This window comes from Balaenoptera musculus, chromosome 13, assembly GCF_009873245.2.
Source record: "Balaenoptera musculus isolate JJ_BM4_2016_0621 chromosome 13, mBalMus1.pri.v3, whole genome shotgun sequence".
Lineage (NCBI taxonomy): Eukaryota > Metazoa > Chordata > Mammalia > Artiodactyla > Balaenopteridae > Balaenoptera > Balaenoptera musculus.
Genome location: NC_045797.1, coordinates 60435137 through 60456261, shown reverse-complemented (window position 1 = coordinate 60456261; position 21125 = coordinate 60435137). Strand labels below are relative to the sequence as shown.

Below are 21125 nucleotides of genomic sequence, written 5' to 3'. Positions count from 1 at the left end.
TGCTCCCCACTCCCATCCTCCCACTTTCCCTTAACAGCACTGGTGAAACGGACTGTCTAATAAGCAGGACTCTCCTCTTCTGAATAAGAAGGATCCACTTCACAGAAATTCTTGAATTGCAAAGGATAGGTCTTCCCTCTTCCCATCCCAACATAACAAATCACCCCTGAGAGTCAGTCACCTTCTGGTTAAACAAAAGTCATGGTAAAGAATCTTATCCCACGTATAAAACTTTAGAAAACAGTGCCACACTGTGTTCCCTGGTTACCACCAAGCTGTTACAAGGGAAATGAGCACATGCTCTGAGCCTGCCTACACCGGCAACTCCTTGGGTTTCCCCTCTCCCTCATGCCCCACATTCCATCATTAACCCTGCCAATTCTCCTTCTAAAACACAGCTGCTCGTGTCTGCCCACCTTTCCCTATCAGTCCAAACTTCCATCAGACTCCCGCAGAACTTTGTTCACTGGACACTCCACTTCCTCTCCTTCCTCCGCTCTAATCCATGATCCACAAAGCAACCAGTGTGATAAATACTAAGTCTGATCACGTCTGTTTATTGCCTAAACCCTCCCATAGCCCATCCCTGCATTCAGCAAAGCCCAGAAAGCCCTTACATGGGCTACAAGGGGCCACCTGTTTGGCCCTGCCTCCCTCTCCAGCTGGTCTCGTGGCCCCGGGCCCTTGCTCACTGCCCTCCCAGCACATGGCCTTGTCTCCCTCCTCCGACGTTCACATCACCTTTCCCACCTTCACCTTCCCACATACTCTTTTGCAGAAGCTCAGGGCCTCCCCACAAATGTGACCCCAGAGAAAGCCTTGCCTCACCCCTCACTCTACATCCAAGGGTTCTGCTTTCATTTCTAACCATGTCATGGCTTTTCCTTCAGACCTCTGACCACGGTTTGTAATTACAGACTTTTTCATGTAATCATCATCCCCTCAAAACTCCAGGAGGGCAGGAGCTGTTTCTATTTGTTCCTGCCATAAATCCAATGTCCAACACAGTGCCAGGTATATATTAGGTACTTATTAAATATTTGGTGATTCTTTATTATTTTTTAAGCTCATATTCAATGTCCCCCTGTTGCAAATAGACCTCCTTTGTTTTAGATACTTTATTTAAGCCCAAACACATGATCTACCACAAAAGCAACCCCTTTTCAAAGTGAAATCTGCTATGGAGCTGGAAAATGGAAAACAGATCCAAGTGGATCTATTCTGATTCCTGCAGGAGTACTTTTGTTGAAAAAAAAAAATCACTGGTTTATAGAAATATTTGCTTTCAATATTAAAACCTTCCATAGATGTCAGAGAAATCCACCTGAGTATCACACATATCTACACTTACCACATGCCATTTGAATTCATCTAAATTGTGTTCCTCCAAGAGACAATGACCCTTGGTGGGCCTGATTGTGCTAAAACAATTAAACAGTTCAGGTAGAAATATAATTTAACCTGCCTGATGTTCAACAGTCCCTTAAGAAACTTTTGTCAGAGGAGCAAAAGTATCCTTAAATTCTTTTTCACAGTTTTCCCTCTTACCTGGAGTCCACAGTATACATGTTTTTTTCCCTCTCCACAGGAGAGTCAAATCTAGGTGCCAAAGATCTAAAAGTTAAGAGAAGCCCGTAAACTCAAAACTGAAATCAAATGTAACTTGTTTATATTAGTAGGTTTCATGTCAGGCACTAGGCTTTTTATATTTTGAGTCAACTATTAGAATAATGAGGTAGCAAATACTAACCTTTTTCTTTAGAAACAATATGGCTCTCTGTCCTCTATTTTTCGCTCCTTTCTTGGTTCCTCTTTTGTCCTTAACACATTCTTTGTCAGCATGCCGCTGGCCTCTCTTTTTCTCCCTCTAGACTCAAAACCTCAGGAAATATATCTCTTTGAATTCTCATCCTGGTTGTGTTTCCTTTGACCTTTATTCCTTGCTGGTGGTAAGCCTCCTACAACTGGAAGTTCAAATACCACCTAAAACTAAACAAATACAAATTGCTATCTCTCCCCTAAGCTGTCAAGTCTTCAACTCCCTTAACACCATCAGTGCCATGACTCTTGTCAGCATCTCATCCACAAGGAACAATCTTCGTATCCTTTTTCCTTTGCATCTTCTTCACCCAGTTCTGTAACTCTGTTCCCTCAAGTCATGTCTATTCTTCCTTTACAGTCTGTCTCACAAATGCTCCTCCTCCCTCCTCCCTGACTCTAGAACCATGACTGACAGCCTGATCATCTCACACACGGACCTCTCCCATCTTCATTCAAATACCCGCATCAGGCATCAGCTCTCTGCAAACATCACCTACTGTTTGGAATGTACTGGTGCCTTATAATGGCTCCTGCTGCCATCTCACTCTCACTGCTGACTATACTGACATCCTTGCTTTTCTTTTCAGTTCAAGAAACCAGGTCACCATAATTTTCATAACATTTGGTCTTTTTTTTTCTTCCCCAAGTTATGATACCATTTCTACCCTACCTGCTTATCTGCAAAATAATGCACTTCTCTTTTGTGTGTGTGTGTGTGTGTGTGCATGCGTGTGTGTGTGTGTGTGTGTGTTTTGGCCGTGCCACACAGCTGTGGGATCTTAGTTCCCCCACCAGGGATTGAACCTAGGCTCCCGCAGTGAAAGCACAGAGTCCTAACCACTGGACCGCCAGGGAATTCCCATTATGCACTTCTCGTGAAAACATCTCTCCAAACCCACTTCCTCTGTCAGCCTCGTCCAAAATAATGCCCTTGACCAATTACTCGACCAATAGCCCCATAGGCCTGTCTACAGTGTAGTGTGTGCGTATGTTCAAAGATTTCTCTACGTATTTAAAAGTATTGTTTGTAGATTTCAAGATTTCAGTGAGCCTTAATTATGCTTTCTACTCTGAAACTCCACTCAAATAAGGGCATATAATACTCTACAAATACTGAAGACTTAATAAATAAGGCTAATAAACTAAGTCTGAAATAAAACTACATTTCAAAACATGTTCAATGCATAATGATACTCACCTCTTCACCTTTCCGGGATTATTTCTGGAACTGTTCTATAACAAAAGAAAATGGAGAATATCAATAGTTTCAGATGATTAAATTAAGTATCTTGCTTTTTCTTGCCATCCTTTCTCCTGTATGTCTAGATGGTTCTTTGATCACATTTTTTTGTCCTTAGATTAACAACCTCATCAATTTGTATGCTCTCACTAAGCCCTGCTTTCACTGCACTTGGCTATATCAAAGTTCTCACCGATTTTAGCAATCAGACAGGTATGGCAGGAAGGTCAAAAAAGACAAATTGTAGGACATGTTCTGAAGAAGCACTGATTCTCCAGGTATAGAATATGGCCTCCTAGGTGATCCTCTGGCCAGCAGATCTTAGCAAGAACGTGTGCATCACAATCACTCACAGTGCTAGTAAAGACACAAGTGTGGCCCAGGGATCTAGTTTAAAATATTTTCACTTTTAGGACAAATTAATAATTTAATTTTAACATTTAGCCAAAAAAGGAGTCTTTGATGTATCTCTCAAAAATTAATATCATATAGCTCTTCTTCACTCATATTCACTTTCATTCTGTTAGGTTTTGTGGTTTTTTACCAATTTTAATATGCTGACACAGACTGCGAACACCAGACTAAGATTTCTGGAGCTCATATCACCTGCCAGCCTCAGTTTTGCAGTGACTACATTATGATAAATTCAGACATTCTGTTCATGGACAATATTGTTTCCAATGTCTTCTATTACAAACAATTTTGCAAAGAACATGCTTATACATGTTTCTATGTGCACACATACCCATGTTTCTCTAGAAGACGTACCTAGGAACAGAACTGTTTGGTGGTACAGCTGGCACACCCTCAAGTCTACCACATGTTGCCAAATTGCTCTCTAAGAGGGCTGTACCAATTTATACATCCACCAGCAGCATATAATAGTTATAACAGCAACAGAGCTGTGCTAACACTTAGTATAGCCAGACTCAAATATTGCCAATCGGATGGGTTTAAAATGGTATCTAACTGTTGTTTTGATTTGCATTTTCCTGATTATTATGAAGTAAAGCATCTTTTCATACTTTGTCTGTTGCCCATCTGGGTATTGCTTCTCTGAACTGTCTGTTCAGCTCTTTTGTACATTTTTTTACTGAGTTGCCTGTCTTTTTCTTATGGATTTCCTTGTAGTTCTTTATAAATAGGATAACTTTGATAATCACTAATCATCACCACAAAAACTATCTGATTTTTTTTTTTTTTTAAATCACCTGGTAGAGGTTTTTTTTTTTTTTTTTTTTAAAGTTTTAATTTATTGATTGATTGATTGCTTGATTGCTATGTTGGGTCTTCGTTACTGTGCTAGGGCTATCTCTAGTTGCGGCAAGCGGGGGCCACTCTTCATCGCGATGCACGGGCCTCTCACTATCGTGGCCTCTCTTGTTGTGGAGCACAGGCTCCAGACGTGCAGGCTCAGTAGTTGTGACTCATGGGTCTAGTTGCTCCGCGGCATGTGGGATCTTCCCAGACCAGGGCGCGAACCCGTGTCCCCTGCATTAGCAGGCAGATTCTCAACCACTGCGCCACCAGGGAAGCCCCAAACTATCTGATTTTTAAGTTTAGTTTTTAAGTTTAGTTCTAGTTTTTTAAAACAGAAGCAGAACTCTATTCATAAAACTTTTAAGTACTATCCAATTGATAGAAGAGCTGAAGCCAGATCATAGAAAATATATGAAAATACAAAGGTGAGTAGAGGGAGAAAGATGGGAGTGAAGAATAGAAGAACTTTGCATGTGAAGAATGGGAGTTAATAAAGAAAGGAGAGAGTGAAAAGGCTGCAAAATATTTTGATTTAGTAAGAACACATGAGAAAAAAATAGAAAAATTATGGTTGGGTACTGGGGGTCATTTTTAAATGGGGAAACACAAAGGAAAATAAGATTAACTAGGAAGCATAGAGATTAATACTATACCCCTGGGGATTGGAAAGACTTGTCTAATGAGTCACTGTTATCAATGCTTTCCGCTTCATTTGCTGAGAAGTCATTTTCAGATGGTGATTCAGAAGCACTAGAAGAAAAGGGGACAACTATTAGTTTATGAACTTTGCCTATTTTTTGTTGATCAGTAATTGCGTTTTCTAAATTCTCCTTAAACATTAAACATTTTCATTAAAATTTGCTCTTTCAGGCCACAATTTGAATCTGTTAAATAACACAACCGTTTCTCCACACTTACGATGTGTTTGTTGCTGAAGAGTTGCTTTGGACATCACCACACACAGTATTGAAACAACCAGAGGATGCGTCAGCTTTCTGAAAGATTTAAGTGCAACTAAATTACTTCTCCATAGTGACTCAGTCTCTGGGAACCAACTACCACATTTATTTCCCCATATTTACCAAACTCACAGCCATAAAGAATTATGTGGTTAATATATTTTTTATGGATGTTTGATCTGGATTTAAAAAACAACCCTGAGTTGTCAACAGAACCGTGATCCCTCTGGGCCCTCATGGTCCCATGGCTCATGGCTCATTTTTGGGACACAGAATGGAGGAATCCTTTTGCTATGTGATTGGCTGTCTTGGCATCATCTAAACATCATCTAACCTCAAATCAACTTCAGGGAGAATTTTAAAATATAAAAATTAAATCCAAAGGCAGTACATACCATTAAATTTTCTGACTGTATCTTTTCATAAGCCAGTTTAGCAGCCAATTGTTTTGCCTCCTGTTTAGTGGAACCTACACCAATACCATATTCATTCTCTCCGATCTTGCATTTATAATGAAATCTAGGAGAAATGATGAACAGTATTAACCCAAATACCAAAAAACAGTAAATCTAACTCATGATTCAGAAAAAGAAACACATATTAACAAAGGCCTAATATAACACTAATTTAATAGGTGGCTTCATAGTTCATTTCTTCTTTAATTTAAACCTTCAGTGAGATGGCTGACCAGTTTGCCAGAATAACCAGGATTGGCTAACATCTCAGCTTGCATTTTCCAGGCAGCTTCTAACTCTTTGTTGCTTCATTGAAAGATCTGGCATTAAGGTACCAAGTGGTGATTTTTTAAAATTCCCCAAAAGGCAAAAGACATGGAGGCAGAGAAGGAAGACAGATCCAATGAATTTTTCAGAGATGTTCCACTGGAAAGAAAACGCCAGTAGAGGAAGTGGGGCTTCTACAGGAGAAATAATAAGGTTAGAGTGTTTTTGTAGGAGATGGGCAAAGCATCCCTAACTTCAGCTCTAACTTTAGCATTTTCTGCCCCCTGCTCATGTGCACAAAAACCTAAGAAAACCCTCACAGTGCAAAAGCCCCATGCTGAAGTCACCCCCTCCTCATATGAGCTGTAAGGATGCTTGTGGTTAGGCAAGGATCCTTGGACAATTATGTAAGAACTATATTTAAGGTGGCAAAGCAATGGACATGGCAATTTATATCATGGAGTTACCATGCAGTGCTACAGAATTATTCCAGTATGATTTGTCACAGAGGGAAACACACGCTACCAGGGTGAGTCTTCCCCGCTAGGCTCTGAAGGGAAAGTTAGGGAGCTGGGCTGAGTGACTGGATCATTTCTATGGCTCCTATTTTTCTCCAGCACTCCCTAAATAGAATTCTCTCTTACAGCGATCGAATGTTAAAGCCCTTAATTCAAAGAAACCAAACAGGTGAGCTACGGGAAAATAAAATAGCCTCTTAATTTACTGAGACTGACTCACAAAATTCACTTTTGACTATTTCACTCCAATGAATCCTATCACATTTTTCTCTTCCTGGTTCTGGCCTAAAATCCATCAGGGTGAAAAGTAAAACATCCATAGCTGAGTCAATTCCGAGGACAGTATCCTAAAGTGGTTGTTTGGACTATTTGCCATTTAGATATTTTTTCCTTCTCCCTCATTTAACTGGTTGGTTGTAGCTGAGAAACAATCTCCCTCACGCTCATTTGCTTTCTGCTTTTCCCAGTTCAAATCGATTCTTCTTCCTCACGTCCAAAGTCTTAGCTCACTGGTATCGTTCTCAATATCTCTGACTGACGCTCTCATCTGTCCCCCTCATCATATCCCTCAAATCCTGGTCTCCTCACAGTCTAGGGTGAAAGCCCATTCCTTCTAATACATGGTATTTGTTTAGAGAGTGACACCACTTAATCAAATCTGAAGGGCAAACACCTGGACAAACAGCTCTAATCTGACAAGGGTGGAAAGAGAGTCATTCCACACGTGTGGCAGAGCTGTTTTCACACAGCGACTGCCACTGTGACCTCAGGGATGGGAAGATGTTCACAACCCTGCAGCAGGGGCACCCCACCCTCTCTTAGGTTTCCTGCAAACTAAACCATCCAGATATACCTCAGAAATAAAGGATTCCTCAGATTTGATCAGTTATGGGATATGGGTCCCAAGTCTTCAGCAATTAAGCATTTCAATATTTTAATTACAAAGATGTCCCATTGCTTGTAAGTCATATAAAACCTTTTCTGCAGAACGTACCAAAAAGGACAGATATTTCCAGAAAATGAGACATGAGAATAAGCCTGCTCTGTTGCTTAGATACAATGAAACAGAAGAAAAAGCACATCTCACTTTTCGGGCTCACTGTCCCTCGATTCACATTCTTCATAAATTACAGATAGGTTTTTCTTCTGGGAAATCGTATTAACACGGCCTATGTAATTCTCAATGGGTGGTCCTTCTGAAGGATTTCCTGTCTGCAGTGATGAAGGACTAGTGGCCTAAAAGAAAGAAATGTTTTGTTTAATACAGATGATAACCAAAATTTACTTTGTCTAATAAAATTACTATTTTTGTCTAATAAAATTATTAAATGAATAATTTGAAAGACAACTTTGAGTTTATGGATTTCCCTACTATAATACTTTAATAAAAGTATAAGTATAAATCTTCCTCTGCCAGAAAAAACCCACAAGGATAAATTTTAACAGGAGAAAAGAAATCAGCCATTTTCCTTTCATAGTTTCATAAAGAAAAACAAAATAGTCAATTTTCTTGTTTATCCGGTAAAACTCTATAACATTTTCTGGTTTGCTGTGCCCTTTGTAAATCTCAAAGAACAAGACAACAAATACTGAAGTAAAGCTATATCCTGGATCACAACTTCATAGGAAACATGAACATAATAGCATTACTCTTCCATTGTTATCTGTCCCTTTTTAAATTCTTAATCTGACAAAATCTTGTCCAAAGTTTTTCTACTTTGTTAACTTTTGGTTTTACTTATCTTCTTTATTATTTGTTTGGTTTTTTCACATTAATTTCTGCCCTTATTGTTATCACTGTTTTTCTTCTGCTTTTTTGTGGGGAAAGGTATTCTATTGTTCCTTTTCTAACTTCTTGACTTGGTTTTCTGGCTCTTTAACAATTTATCAGTTTGTGGTTTTTGCCTGATTTATTTTTACCAATTTTGATTAGAAGGGTGACATCTTTAAGTTAGATACTTTTTTTTAATTAAAAAAAAAATTTTTTTTTCCTTTTCTTTTTGGCTGCAGCACATGGCATGAGGGATGTTAGTTCTCAGACCAGGGATTGAGCCTGTGCCCCCTGCTGTGGAAGCACAGAGTCTTAACCACTGGATGGCCAGAGAAGTTCCTTCAAGTAAGATTTTTCAAGAAAATATCTTGAATACTAAAATTTTTCAAGATTTTCAAAATCTGAGAATGATACACTTTTGTCCCACATGTAAAATGACTTCTTGTCTCATTTTACAGCTGCCGCTCCAATGTCTCCTGGTTTTTAATGGTGCTGTGAACAGCATGATATTTTTTTTTCATTTTTACATTTTATATAATTTTTTCTGCCTAGATGCTCATAGGTTTCTTTCTTCATCCCTGGAGCTCAGTACTTTCACAAGGGCTGATGTTGTTCTTGGTGATTCTGTATTTTTCTGTATCTGTTGAGTTGCTGAGTTGTTTTAACCTGCAGCCAGGTCTTTCTTTATTTCAGAAATGTTTTCTACTGAAGTCTCTTCAGATAGCTTTTTCTGTACTAGTTACTCTGTTCTCATCTTCAGGGATACCAATTATACATATGTTGGTTCTTCATCATCTGCCCTCTATATAGATCATTCTCCTCATGGTCACTACTATCTCTGTCCTTTTTCGCTGCATTCCCTCAATTAGGTGGAGGAGCTCCTTCCAGAACCTGTTAGCTCATTTCTCACTGTTTCCTTAGAGTATGTCACTGTTGTTGGCACTCTAAATAGTATTGTCCCATTTTGCCCACTCTTCCCTAGGTGTACCTCTCATTCAGGGTTCTACAGAAATGGGGCCAGGAAAAAGACTGAACTAAACTTTGAAAGCAAAAGAAGTTGTAAATTGCTTTATTCTGCATATGAGTATTTTCTCACAGAGAAAAATACCATAGATATTTCTCAGTTCCCTTTCACTAGAGAAAAAAAAGGTAATTACTCACCTTCTGTTCTTTACTAATTATTTCAAAAGCTAATTTGGCTGCAGCATTTTTGGCTTCCTTCTTTGATCTACCTTCAGCCTTTGGAAATTCTTTGCCATCTATTATAACTTGATAGGTAAACCTAATTACAAAGAAAAATTCACAAAATATTATAAAATTCATGCATTATCTAACAACAACTGTTCTGATCATCACTGCTTCCTATAACTACCTTTGAAAATTTTAACGTATGTTCCACATAGAATTCAAGCAGTCACCCCCAAACAGCAAAATAGCATATCATCTTGAAGCATGGAAAGGCTTAAACCCTCTTTTTTCTCTGGAGTCCTCTGAAGTTACCACTTTACATCAAGAAGACAGTACTCTCTGGCAACTTTGCTCTCAAGCTAAAGAATTGACTTCAAAATTGTGCCAGAGCTGCCATTCTCCCAGTTTATATTTTCTAGGGATATACCATTTTTTATAGCAACTTACCTTAAGTTATGTGGAGGTCCTGTCTTAGACAGTTCACGATACTTAAGTACTGCACTGTTCTTTTGCTGGTACTTATTAAGTTCTTCTATATAGAAACATGGTGAACGACCACTGGCCATTTTTTCCTACAGTAACCTACAATAAAAGAGATGTTTGAAAGAGGTAATACACTCAGAACATATTTAATCGAATTTTCCCAGTCTAGTTTAAGAGACAAAACAGGATGAATCTCCTTTATACAACTCATTTCAGTCCCACATAAATCCAGAGAAAACTTATAACAAAATCTTTCTTTCTCTCTCAAGGACTACACAATCAAGCTAATTTCTCCAAGATCTTCTACTTTCAAAACTCAACTGGCCAAAAAGTCTGGAGGTCCTTCTCTGTAACTTTTCTTTCTGCCTCCACTGAGTGTCAAGTGCAAGTTTGTCCACCTTCTTGAGAAGTTAAAAGCCTGCAGGAGTAGAATTATAATTATTTATGTTGAGAAGAAAAAGGTTGAGAGTATATATAAAGTTTATGAAATCATGAAGGATTTAGCTGTATGGACATTGATTCTCCTATGAAATCCCCAAAAATCCCCCCTTTGAAATTGTCAGAAGTCAGTTTTAGGACAATTTACTTGGCAGGCAAATTATGCCCCTGTTTATGGTTCTCACTGGACCAAGATAGTAGCAATGATTTAAATTACAAACAAAATCTAAAGAATATAGAATCTAAATATAAGAGCCAAAGCTATAAAACTTTAGAAGGAAACATAAGGGTGAATCTTCACAACCTTAGATTTGGCAATAGAATCTTAGATATGACAGCAAAAGCACAGCAACAAAAGAATACATAGATAAATTGGGCCTCATCAAAATTAAAAATGTTTATATATCAAAGGACACTGAAGAAAATGAAAAGGCAATCTACAGACAGGGATTTTTATAAATAATATATTTGATAAAGACCTAGGATCCAGAACATATAAAGAACTTTTACAACTCAACAACAAAAAGAGTTAAAAAATTAAAAATAGGCAAAGGACTTGAACAGACATTTCTCCAAAGAAGACATACAAATGGCCAACAAGCACATGAAAAGATGTTCAATATCATTACTTATTAGACAAATGCAAATCAAAACCACAACTAGATACTACTTCACACCCACTAGGCTGGTAATAATAATAATAATAACACAGTAAATAAATGTGTTGGTGAGGGTATAGAGAAATTGGAAACCTCATACATTGCCGATGGGAATGTAAAGTAGTGCAGCCACTATGGAAAAGAATTTGGTGGTTCCTCAAAAAAGTTAAACTTAGAATTACCATATGACCCATCAATTTCACCCCTTTGGTGTATAACCAAAGAATTGAAAAACAGGTTTTGAAATACTTATGCAGGAATATTCATAGCAGCACTATTCACAATAGCCCAGAAGTGGAAACAAATCAAATATCTATCAACTGATGAAGGGTAAACAAAGTGCTCTATATCCACACATGGGATCTTATTCAGCCATAAAAAGAATAAAGTATTGAAACATGCTACAACAGAGCTACCTGTCAAAAACATGCTAAATGAAAGAAGTCAGACATAAAAGGTCACATAGTGTATGATTCCATTTATGTGGAACATCCAGAATAGGTAAATCCATAGGCAGAAAGCGGACCCTGTTGACCTCTCGTTTCTTATTAGAAAGCTCTTTTGATTTTCCTTCTTCCCTGGTCACTCTTTCTAACACTCCTTAATCTTCACAGCCTTTAAGTGCTGGAGTTCCCCCAAGGCTTGGCCCAAAGACTATTCTCTTCACTCTATACTTTCTCCTCAAGGTAATTTCTCTCATGACCATGATTTCAAAGATCATCTATTTGTCATTAACTCTAAAGTTTATACATAATTTATGAACCTCTTTCTGAGTTTCAGATCTCTCTATCCAACCTCTCCACTTGGACAACTTGAATGACTTTTAAACTCAAAAGATCCAAAATTGCATTTTTAATCTTCCCTCAAGCTGGCTTGGAGTTTCCTTTCTCAGAAAATGACTCCACTGTGCATCCATGTCTGAAAGCCGTGAACCTGGGAGGCATCCTTGACATGTCCTTTCCCTACCTTCTGATCTATACCTAAGGCCTGTCCTCCAAATCCTTCTACTTCTCAATGACGTCTATAGCCACCATCCTGGTTCAAGCCACCACCATCTCACTCCTGGACTGCTACAAGAACCTCAGAACCAATTCCTCACAGCCGCTGCAATTCCTTCTCTACCCTGCAGCCATCACGATTTTTTTAAACTTTGTTTTCATTGTTGTAAAATATACATAACATGAAGTTTACCTTTTTTACCATTTTTAAGTGTACAATTCATGGGCAAAAAGCATTTTCACAATGTTGTAAGGCCACCATCGCCATCCATCTCCAAAACTCTTTTCATCTCCCCAAACAGAAAGTCTATACCCATTAAACAATAAATATTTCCCTTCCCCCTCAGCCCCTGGTAACCACCATTCTATTTTCTATGCCTATGAATTTGCCTATTCTAGGTACCTCATATAAGTGGCATCATACAATATTTGTCCTTTTGTGTCTGGTTATTTCACTTAGCTAATGTCTTCAAGGTTCATTCATGTTGTAGCACGTATCAGAATTTCCTTCCTTTTTAAGGCTGAATAATATTCCACTGTATGAATATCCCACATTTTGTTCATCCAGTCATCTGTTGATGAACACTTGAGTTATTTCAACCTTTTGGCTATTGTGTGTAATGCTGATATGAACATTGTTGTACAAATATCTGTTCAAATCCCTACTTTCAAATCTTTTGAGTATATACCTGGAAGTGGAATTGCTGAATCAGATGGTAATTCTATGTTTAACTTTATGAGGAATTGCCAAATTATTTTCCACAGTGGCTGCACCATTTTGTATTTCCACCAGCAGTGCGCGAGGGTTCCAATTTCTCCACATCCTCACCAACAGCTGTTATTTTCCATTTTTTAAAAGAGTCACATCATAATCTTTTTAAAACATCAATTCAATCATGCAGCCCCCACAAACCACCAAAATTGTTCTTGTCAAGGCTACCGATGGCTTCCCCATCTCTAGAATTAGTAGTCAGTAGTCAGTTCTCAGCCCCTGTCTACTTGACACATAACCAGCATGTGACATGGCTGCTCATTCCTTTCTCCCTCCTTATCCCTTTGCTTGGACACCCAAGATGCCACCCTCTCCTGGTTTCTCTCCTTCCTCACAAGATATTCCTTCTCTGTCTCCTTTCCTTGTTCCTCTTCATCATCCTTTCTTTTAAATATTGTAGTGTCTCAGGGTCCAGGTCTCAGATCTCCTCTCTGCTCTACTTACACTCACTCCCCTGATGATCCCCTTGAGGCTTGTGGCTTTAAATTCCACCTACACAGAGATAGTTCTCAAAAGAACGCCTCCCCCACTGACTCCTTCCTGGCTCCCAACTGCTTCTGTCCAACACGCTCCCTCCTGAAGTGCTCTGGACTCTACCCGTTATGCTGCTTTGCCTGGTTAACTCCTGCTTCCTATAGATCTCAGCTCAAATGTTACCTCCCAGACACCCTAGAAGAGGTCCTGGTTTGATGCTCTATCATAGCCCTTGTCTCCTTTATTACAATTGCTAATTTAACCGACTGTCTTCCAAAAGAGACCATGAGCTATAAGCGGGAAGGGACAGGCTTATAATAGGTGCTTAATAGTGAATAAATGAATACCAAAATATCTGCAGCTCTCCCTTACCTCCATGACTTGTCACATGCTTTTCTCTCTGTTTGGAATGCAATAGCTGCATCCTCTATCTACCAGGAAATTCCCACTCATCTGTGAGGATCAATACATCCTTCTTTGATGCTGAGAGAGCAGCTAGTACCCCTCCATGGGCCTGCCACCCACCTTGCTCAGCTCCCATCATAGTTTAAAAACTGCTTTTTAAACCAGTTGGTAGGCTCTCTGGGGAGCCAGTTCTATGTCTTACTCATCTTTGTATAACTGACGTCCCGTGACAAGTGGTAAATGACGAACACTTGGACAGTATATAGGTAAATGACAGAATGAGTCATTAAAATTAAGTACTCCACTTTAAACCTCCTCACCGTCTCCCTTTTCTTCATCTGCTGTTTTCTTTGCATCCTTTCTTCATTCATTCGGTAAATGTTTAGTAAGTGTCAGGCACTGTTCTGATGCTGGGTATACAGATGTGTACAAGACAAATCAAGCCCCTACCTGCATTCCACTGAAGAAAGAAAGAAGATGACCAAGTCCAGAAACAAATAACAGGAGGGGATAACAGTTGGCTGGAAGTGCTACAATGAAATGAAATAGGGCTGTGAGATAGAAGGGCGTTAATAGGTGGGGGCAGAGACACGAGGGAGGTGGTTTTAGATACAGTGTTCAGGGAGGACCCTTCTTAGGAGGCAATATTTAAATCAAGCCTGGATGATGAGAAAGTCCACCATACTTAGATATGGGGGAAGAGCATCTCAGGCAGAGGAAGCCTGGAGGCAGGCACCAGCACAGCTTTTGGAGGGATGGCAAAAAGGTCAAGGAGATTGCTGCACAGTGAACGAGGGGAAACGGTGGGAAATGAGTCTGAGAGGTAGGCAGGTGCCACAGCACATAGACCTTGAAGGCCAAGGTCAGGATTGTGGAAGTTATTCTAATTGTAGTGGGAAGCTATTGGAGGGTTCTCAGCAGAGGGGTGATGTGGTTGGATTTATGTTTTTAATGATCACTCTAATGCTATGTAAAGAACAGAGTATGAGGGGTGGGTGTAGAAAAGATGAGTGGGGCATGAGTAGAAGTCAGGAGACCAAGTTGGGGCTGCCGCAGTGGTTTGGGTGAGCAATGCTGGTGGCTGGAAGGGATGAGATCTGAGCAAAGGTGCTGTCTTCACATCACCGCTTAGTGTTGTGGAGAGGGCTATGCTTTAAAGCCACATACATCTGGGCGAGGCACCTCTTTGAACCTTTGATTCATGACCCAAAAACAGAAATGAAAACACCTGATTCACAGGTTGTTGTGAGGAGTAAATCAGACAAAAAGCATCCAGCAGGGTCTCCCACACCACTGGCCCTCAATAAACACAGCTTCTGGTCTACAATTCCAAAATCCAAAAGCACTGAAAACTGAGGTTTACTTTGTTTTCATTTGTTTTGTTTTTGGTGGGTGTGTAGCCCCCCATCTAGACCTGAACTGACATGAGCTATTTAGAGTCTTAATCATACTCTGTTGTTGACTTATACATTTCACTGCAGAAATATGTTTTATGATAGAGTGTTGCCCCCAAACCCTACTGAGAACATTACAAATAGATAGGATTTATACTGCCTTGCCTTTCTAAAATTCAATAATCTCTGAGTACCACAACATACCTGGCCCAAGGGTTTCAGATAAGGATCTGTAGCTGTACCATTATTTTCAGGAACCAAAGTGTCATTTAGTTTAGTCACACCTATGAGACCATACATCTGACTGGAGGAGGTCATAGATCTCAGAACAGTAGTTATGGAAGAGTCCTTAGCAATTATTTAACCTGAAGTCCTATCGAAATACCCTAAATCCTCAACACTTTTAACTTTAAGTAACTGCTGATCTTCAGAATGACAAGCCAAGTTGAATTTAAGTGAAATATATGTGTAAACAAATAAGGTGTTAAATTGGCAGGTTTGAAAAAGTACTTATAAGTTTGGAAAAAAAGAAACAGGCGTTTCTTTTCAACTGTTTTTAATAAATATTATTTTAATACTATGTTACCATCTCCCTAAAAGAAATCTCCATCATAATTACTAATAAATATTATGTGTCCATCTTACTCATGCCCAGAAGTTACTTTGGCTGTGCCTTGATACCCTTAGGGCAGACTGTAAGCCCCTGTGGACCCAGCCCCGTCAAAGGGCCTGTGCAAAGCTTGGCAAACAACGTGCATTCAACTAATATCTGATGAATTGAATGAATAAACTATAGATCCAGTGTTAAGGATCTTCAGGTTCAAATAAGCAAACAGAAGAACAAGAGCATAAACTGCCCAAGATTCTAAGTTCCTAAGTGGCAGCAGGGAGTCTGTCTTTTAGCTTCCATCTGGCAAGGCATTTTTAGTACTAAAGAAATCACAGGCAATAGGAAGTCTCATATTCTGGAATTCAAAAGAGAATTTATGAATCAAAAACAAAGATTTAATGAATACCTATTACATACTGGGTTATACCAGCGAACAAAACCCTACTCTTGTGAACTTACTAGTGGAGGAAAATGGACAAACCCATAAAAAATGTCACAAGGTGATAAGTACTACGTTGAAAACTAAAGCAGAGTAGGGGGGACAGCAAGGGAAGAGTGGGGTTTCTTACATGCAGGTTGTTCAGGGAAGGCTGCTCTGATACAGTGACATTGTATCTGGGGGAAGAGCTTTCCAGGAAGAAACAAGCAGTGCAAAGGCCCAGAGGCAGCGACAGTGCTTGGCTCTGCCCCAAGAACAGCCACGAGGCCTGTGTGGTCAGAACACAGGGAGCAGGCGGCCTTGCCAGTAGGTCAATAACCTCTTACAGGATTCTGATGAAGCTATTGGGGGGCGGGGTTGGGGAGTGTCCTTTTCTGCCTTAAAGGACCTCGGGCGGCTACGGTGTTGAGAAAAGGTGGGGGGGGGGGGGCGGGGGACAGAGTTGGGGCGGGGGCTAAAGATGGGCAATTGGGAAACAATTGCAACGACCCAGGCAAGAGATTTTTGGCTGGGGATTTTTTTAGCCAATGTTTTGGGCAATTCAGGCCCCCGTATTTCCCATCTATCTGTCAAGTCATAGGGCTTTTCCGCTTTCCACTAGTTGCCCCCGCCCCGGTCCCGGACTAGGGCTAGTAGTCGCTTGCTCTGTTAAGAATTCTTCGCGGGAAGAAAATGACTTTCAGCGCCCACCGCGCTGCACGATCCTTTCCCCGGATCCAGCAAGGGCTCCGCACCTCGGCTGAGGGCCTCGGACAGCGTTCTCGAGGCGGCGGCGCAGGGGTCAGGGGCATCTTACCAGAGTCCAGTCCCGGGCTGGGGACGCGGGATGCGCGCGCCTCGGTGGCTGCCGGCCCCTCGCCGCTCACCCGCACCGCTGCTGTCCGCGGAAGCTCGGCGGGGTCTGGGCAGGTCGCTCTCGGTTTCGTTTTCCCCGCGGACTCCGCCTTCCTTCCTCTCCGCCTTCCTCTCCGCCTTCCTCCCGCCCTCCCGCGCGGGTCCACACCGGTTCGCACACGTCCGCACAGGCTCAGCGATCGCGGGAAACTGGCGCCTCCACCCCGAGTCCGCGCGGGGGCTACCGCGGGGCGGACCGGGCACGTCCAAGATCCTGCAGCCCCACCCCGGCTTCTGGGGCTGTTCCCGGCCCCGGTGCGGGCAGGGTACTCCGGGAGGTGGGGAGGACATCTAGGTCTCCGAGGCCCGCGACGTGGCAGGCGCTCTGTGATCAACGCTCCAGTTTCCTCTTCAACACAAATATTTGGGATGGGGTTGGGGGGCTGGATATCATCAGCTCCATTTTATTAATGGAAGAAAACTGAGTAAATTAACTCTCCCAGGGCAAAGCCAGGATTCCTTTGCCCATAACCACCATTCCTTTGCCCTCCTCCTTCTCCTCACGTTAACCAGGCTGGGGATGAAGAGGCCTGGGGGCATAATTTCCCTTGCTATCTGTTTGCACCCATCCATCCATTCTTTCAACAGGTACTTGCCAGCTGCTGTATCAAGTACCAGCCAATCCAGCAGTTAGGAGAGCTACCTACTGCCTTCGGGACCTCCTGGAGTTTACCACCAAAGTCCTTACCAGTAGTCCCAGATTTATAAGAAATCCTACTCACCTAAGGGACTATGACACACTCCCAGAGTAATACTGGCACCTTGACACAGTGACTGAGGAGTGCTGAAGACTTAACCTCACAACAATACTGCAAGGTAGGTGCCATTTAACAGATGAGAAAACTGAGGCCTGAGGCACAGAGAAGTAACAGCTGGTGAGCAGGGGAGCTAGAATTAGGACCAGGATCCTGTACCTCAACATCCTAGTGAGGGTGAGGGAGAGAGGCAGTTCCAAGATGGACTTCAGGTACACATTACATATTGACCATTGGCTCCAGGCATCCTTTCCCACGTCTCTTCTGCACACACAACCCCCCCACCCCCATATTGCAGGGTATCAATGGCTAAACACTATATTTTCCTTGATTTAAGTTCCCCAAATATGAAGCACTGGTGGGAGGTTTAGAAGGCAGATAGGAGGCAGAGACATCTTTCTGTGGCCCTTTGAGATGACAAGAAATCTCCAACTGTAGTGGCCGTTTGCAGGAGTCCATTTCCCAGCTTCATGGGTGTGGGGTGGTTGTTTCAGAGGCAATGGCAGTAGCAATGACATATTTTCTGACTTTTTGAAGCCCCTGAACTGTCCAAAAGAGCTTAAAGAAAGAAAATGACAAGCTCAAGCATGGTCAGAGGACACAAGCTTTTATGACTGCCCCAGAAGAACCTCTTACTTCATGTAGTCTCAGGGCTGATGGAGCAGAAATTAGCTACAGAGTCCAGTGCTGCAGGTAGCCGAATTTCTATATAACTTTAATTTGCAGCCTCACCAAGTCTCTTCTAGGAACACTGAGGCTATTGACAGGGAAAGAATGAGGACCTGGGAATTTGGGTGGATTTGAATGAGTCCACTGCCCTCCCAAATTCTGCTGAGTCACCACAGTCCTTCCATCCTCGTAGGATAAGTCTGGCTTGAAGAGCCTGAATTAGTCGCCTTGCGAGGACTTGCTGAAATTTCCAAACGCCCCATTCCTCCCTCATGTCTTCACTCCTAGAACTAGAATCAGGTGCTAGAATGCCCCAAGAGGATACAGACAAGATCTGATCCAGGGGATATAGTTTACATAATGAAAGAATTACAAGGTTTTGCTACTTTTTATCAGCAGAAACCCAAGAAAAGTGCATGGATATGCTTCTAAAGGTGACATGAAAAACGGGATCGTAGTTTAGATTATGCACTCAGTGTGCTGGCTCTAGCAGCTGGGAATGGTTCTAAGAGTTTGTTTAGTTGGCTTACTATAACCTGGGCTCATTGGTGGCCCACATTAAATGAAATTGTGATGCCAAGTAATACAGATGAAGAAATCAAAAATACTTAAGGAGTCAGGAATATTAGAGTAGATTAATCATATGCAACCTATTCCTTCACTTTCTAACCATGCCCCCCAAGAATATCCAAAGGACCCTCCTTCACCAGGCATTCAGAAATATAGTTTCATCTTTGAAAAGCTCTGTACTGGCTGTCCACTGTGCCTGGGGAATGTTGATGGGAGATGTTGCCATTGAAAAACTACCTGATTTCAATGGGGATTATGGCTCCCAGAGTGGCAAAGGCCATGTGGCAACACTTAACTCCACCCGTCCCTCCAAAAAAAAGGGCAACGGGGTCAGAGCAGTAGTCAGAAAGGTTTGCTCACCAGAGATCTTTAGTGGTGGTAAACTGGTCCTGGAGTTTCTAGTACTGAAATAGATGGCAGCCCACAGGTGTGTTACATGAGCACATATATGAGACCCCCATGGCACTCACTCCCACTCTATCAACCCACATCCCTGGTCTCATGGGGAGTTCCTTGTGAACAGGTGACTTAGAAATAAAAATTCAGTTGAAGCACAATATACTGGCATTAACTGGAAGTGGACTGATATATTCCGACAGCCCTACAGGGAGGTAGCCCTAAAAGATACTGGGAAAAAGGAAAATCTTCCCAGTGAGTGGAACTTTGAGCAGGTGGAACTATATTTAGTTGTCACTTGGAAGGCGATAAAGCTAGTGGCCTGGACAGTACCAGTAGCTAGCAATTTACCTGGATATTCAGAGATTTGGAAAGAGCAAGATCAGAGGGTTGATGATAAGGAGGTCTGGGGAAAAGGATGTGGGTGATCACTTGGAATGGACAAAGAGTATGAGTGTATTGGGTTCCCTTGTGAATATTCATGAAAGGTACCCCCTGCTGAGGAGACTTTTGAGAAGCAGGTGTGCAAGAAAACTTCTGTAGATGTCAGTCAGCCTTTTCCCCAGCTCCCCCAGTGCTTACTTGTTCAACGCACATGAAGAGCCTTCGGCAGTAGGAATGGATATGTGTGACTTCATCAACATGGAGCTCTTGTCAAGGTTGATCTGGCTGCTGAGCACCCAGCCTTCCAACAGCAAAGACCAACACTGAGCTCCCAGCGCAAGTACCCCGTACACCGAAGGAGACCAGCCTGCCACTTGGTGGTGGATGGGTTACATGGAGCCCTTCCATCATGGAGTGGGCAGGGATTTGCCCTCCGTGGAGTAAGCATTTATTCCAGGTATGGAATTGCTTTTTCTTCCTCCAGTGCTTCTGCCAGCACCATTATTGTTGGCCTTTCCAAATACCTTGTTTACCATAATGATATCTGTCAGTAAAGAACCCATTTTTTTTTCACATTTTTAATGGAGTATAATTGCTTGACAATGGTCTGTTAGTTTCTGCTGTATAACAAAGTGAATCAGCTATACATATACATTTATCCCCATTTCTCCTCCTTCTTGCATCTCCCTCCCACCCTCCCTATCCCATCCCTCTGGGTGGACACAAAGCACTGAGCTGATCTCCCTGTGCTATGTGGCTGCTTCCCACTAGCTATCTATTTTACACTTGGTAGTGTATATATGTCCATGCCACCCTCTCACTTCGTCCCAGCTATCTTTCCCCCTCGCCGTGTCCTCGAGTCCATTCTCTACATCTGCGTCTTTATTCCTGTCCTGCCCCTAGGTTCTTCAGAACCATTTTTTTTTTTTTTTAGATTCCATATATATGTGTTAGCATACAGTATTTGTTTTTCTCTTTCTGACTTACTTCACTCTGTATGACAGACTCTAGATCCATCCACCTCACTGAAAATAACTCAATTTCATTTCTTTTTATGGCTGAGTAATACTCCATTGTATATATGTGCCACATCTTCTTTATCCATTCATCTGTCGATGGACACTTAGGTTGGTTCCATGTCCTGGCTATTGTAAATAGTGCTGCATTTAACATTGTGGTACATGACTCTTTTTGAATTATGGTTTCCTCAGGGTATATGCCCAGTAGTGGGATTGCTGCGTCATATGGTAGTTCTATTTTTAGTTTTGTAAGGAACCTCCATACTGTTCGCCATAGTGGCTGTATC

The 21125-nt window shown here is 41.5% G+C and overlaps 2 protein-coding genes across 4 annotated transcripts in view; one reads left to right on the top strand and one right to left on the bottom strand.

The window, feature by feature from the left end:
- Positions 1-17092, bottom strand: part of EIF2AK2 (eukaryotic translation initiation factor 2 alpha kinase 2) — a 34240-nt gene extending 17148 nt beyond the window's left edge. The window contains exons 1-10 of one of the 3 annotated variants that reach the window (XM_036872476.1): positions 16948-17050; positions 14159-14238; positions 9927-10061; positions 9453-9573; positions 7608-7756; positions 5676-5799; positions 5240-5316; positions 4975-5071; positions 3020-3054; positions 1549-1614 (exon numbers count right to left, since the gene is read on the bottom strand). In XM_036872476.1, the coding sequence (XP_036728371.1) occupies positions 1549-1614; positions 3020-3054; positions 4975-5071; positions 5240-5316; positions 5676-5799; positions 7608-7756; positions 9453-9573; positions 9927-10045 (788 nt within the window). In that variant the 5' untranslated portion in view covers positions 10046-10061; positions 14159-14238; positions 16948-17050. Of the gene's footprint in view, positions 1-1548; positions 1615-3019; positions 3055-4974; positions 5072-5239; positions 5317-5675; positions 5800-7607; positions 7757-9452; positions 9574-9926; positions 10062-14158; positions 14239-16947 lie in introns of all 3 variants that reach the window. The other 2 variants (XM_036872475.1, XM_036872478.1) reach the window with 2 other exon arrangements.
- A 558-nt stretch (positions 17093-17650) lies between these two features.
- CEBPZOS (CEBPZ opposite strand) overlaps positions 17651-21125 on the top strand; it is a 33995-nt gene continuing 30520 nt past the window's right edge. The window contains exons 1-2 of the mRNA XM_036872479.1: positions 17651-17861; positions 19924-20276. The gene's annotated coding sequence lies outside the window, so the exon portion shown is untranslated. The remainder of the gene's footprint in view (positions 17862-19923; positions 20277-21125) is intronic.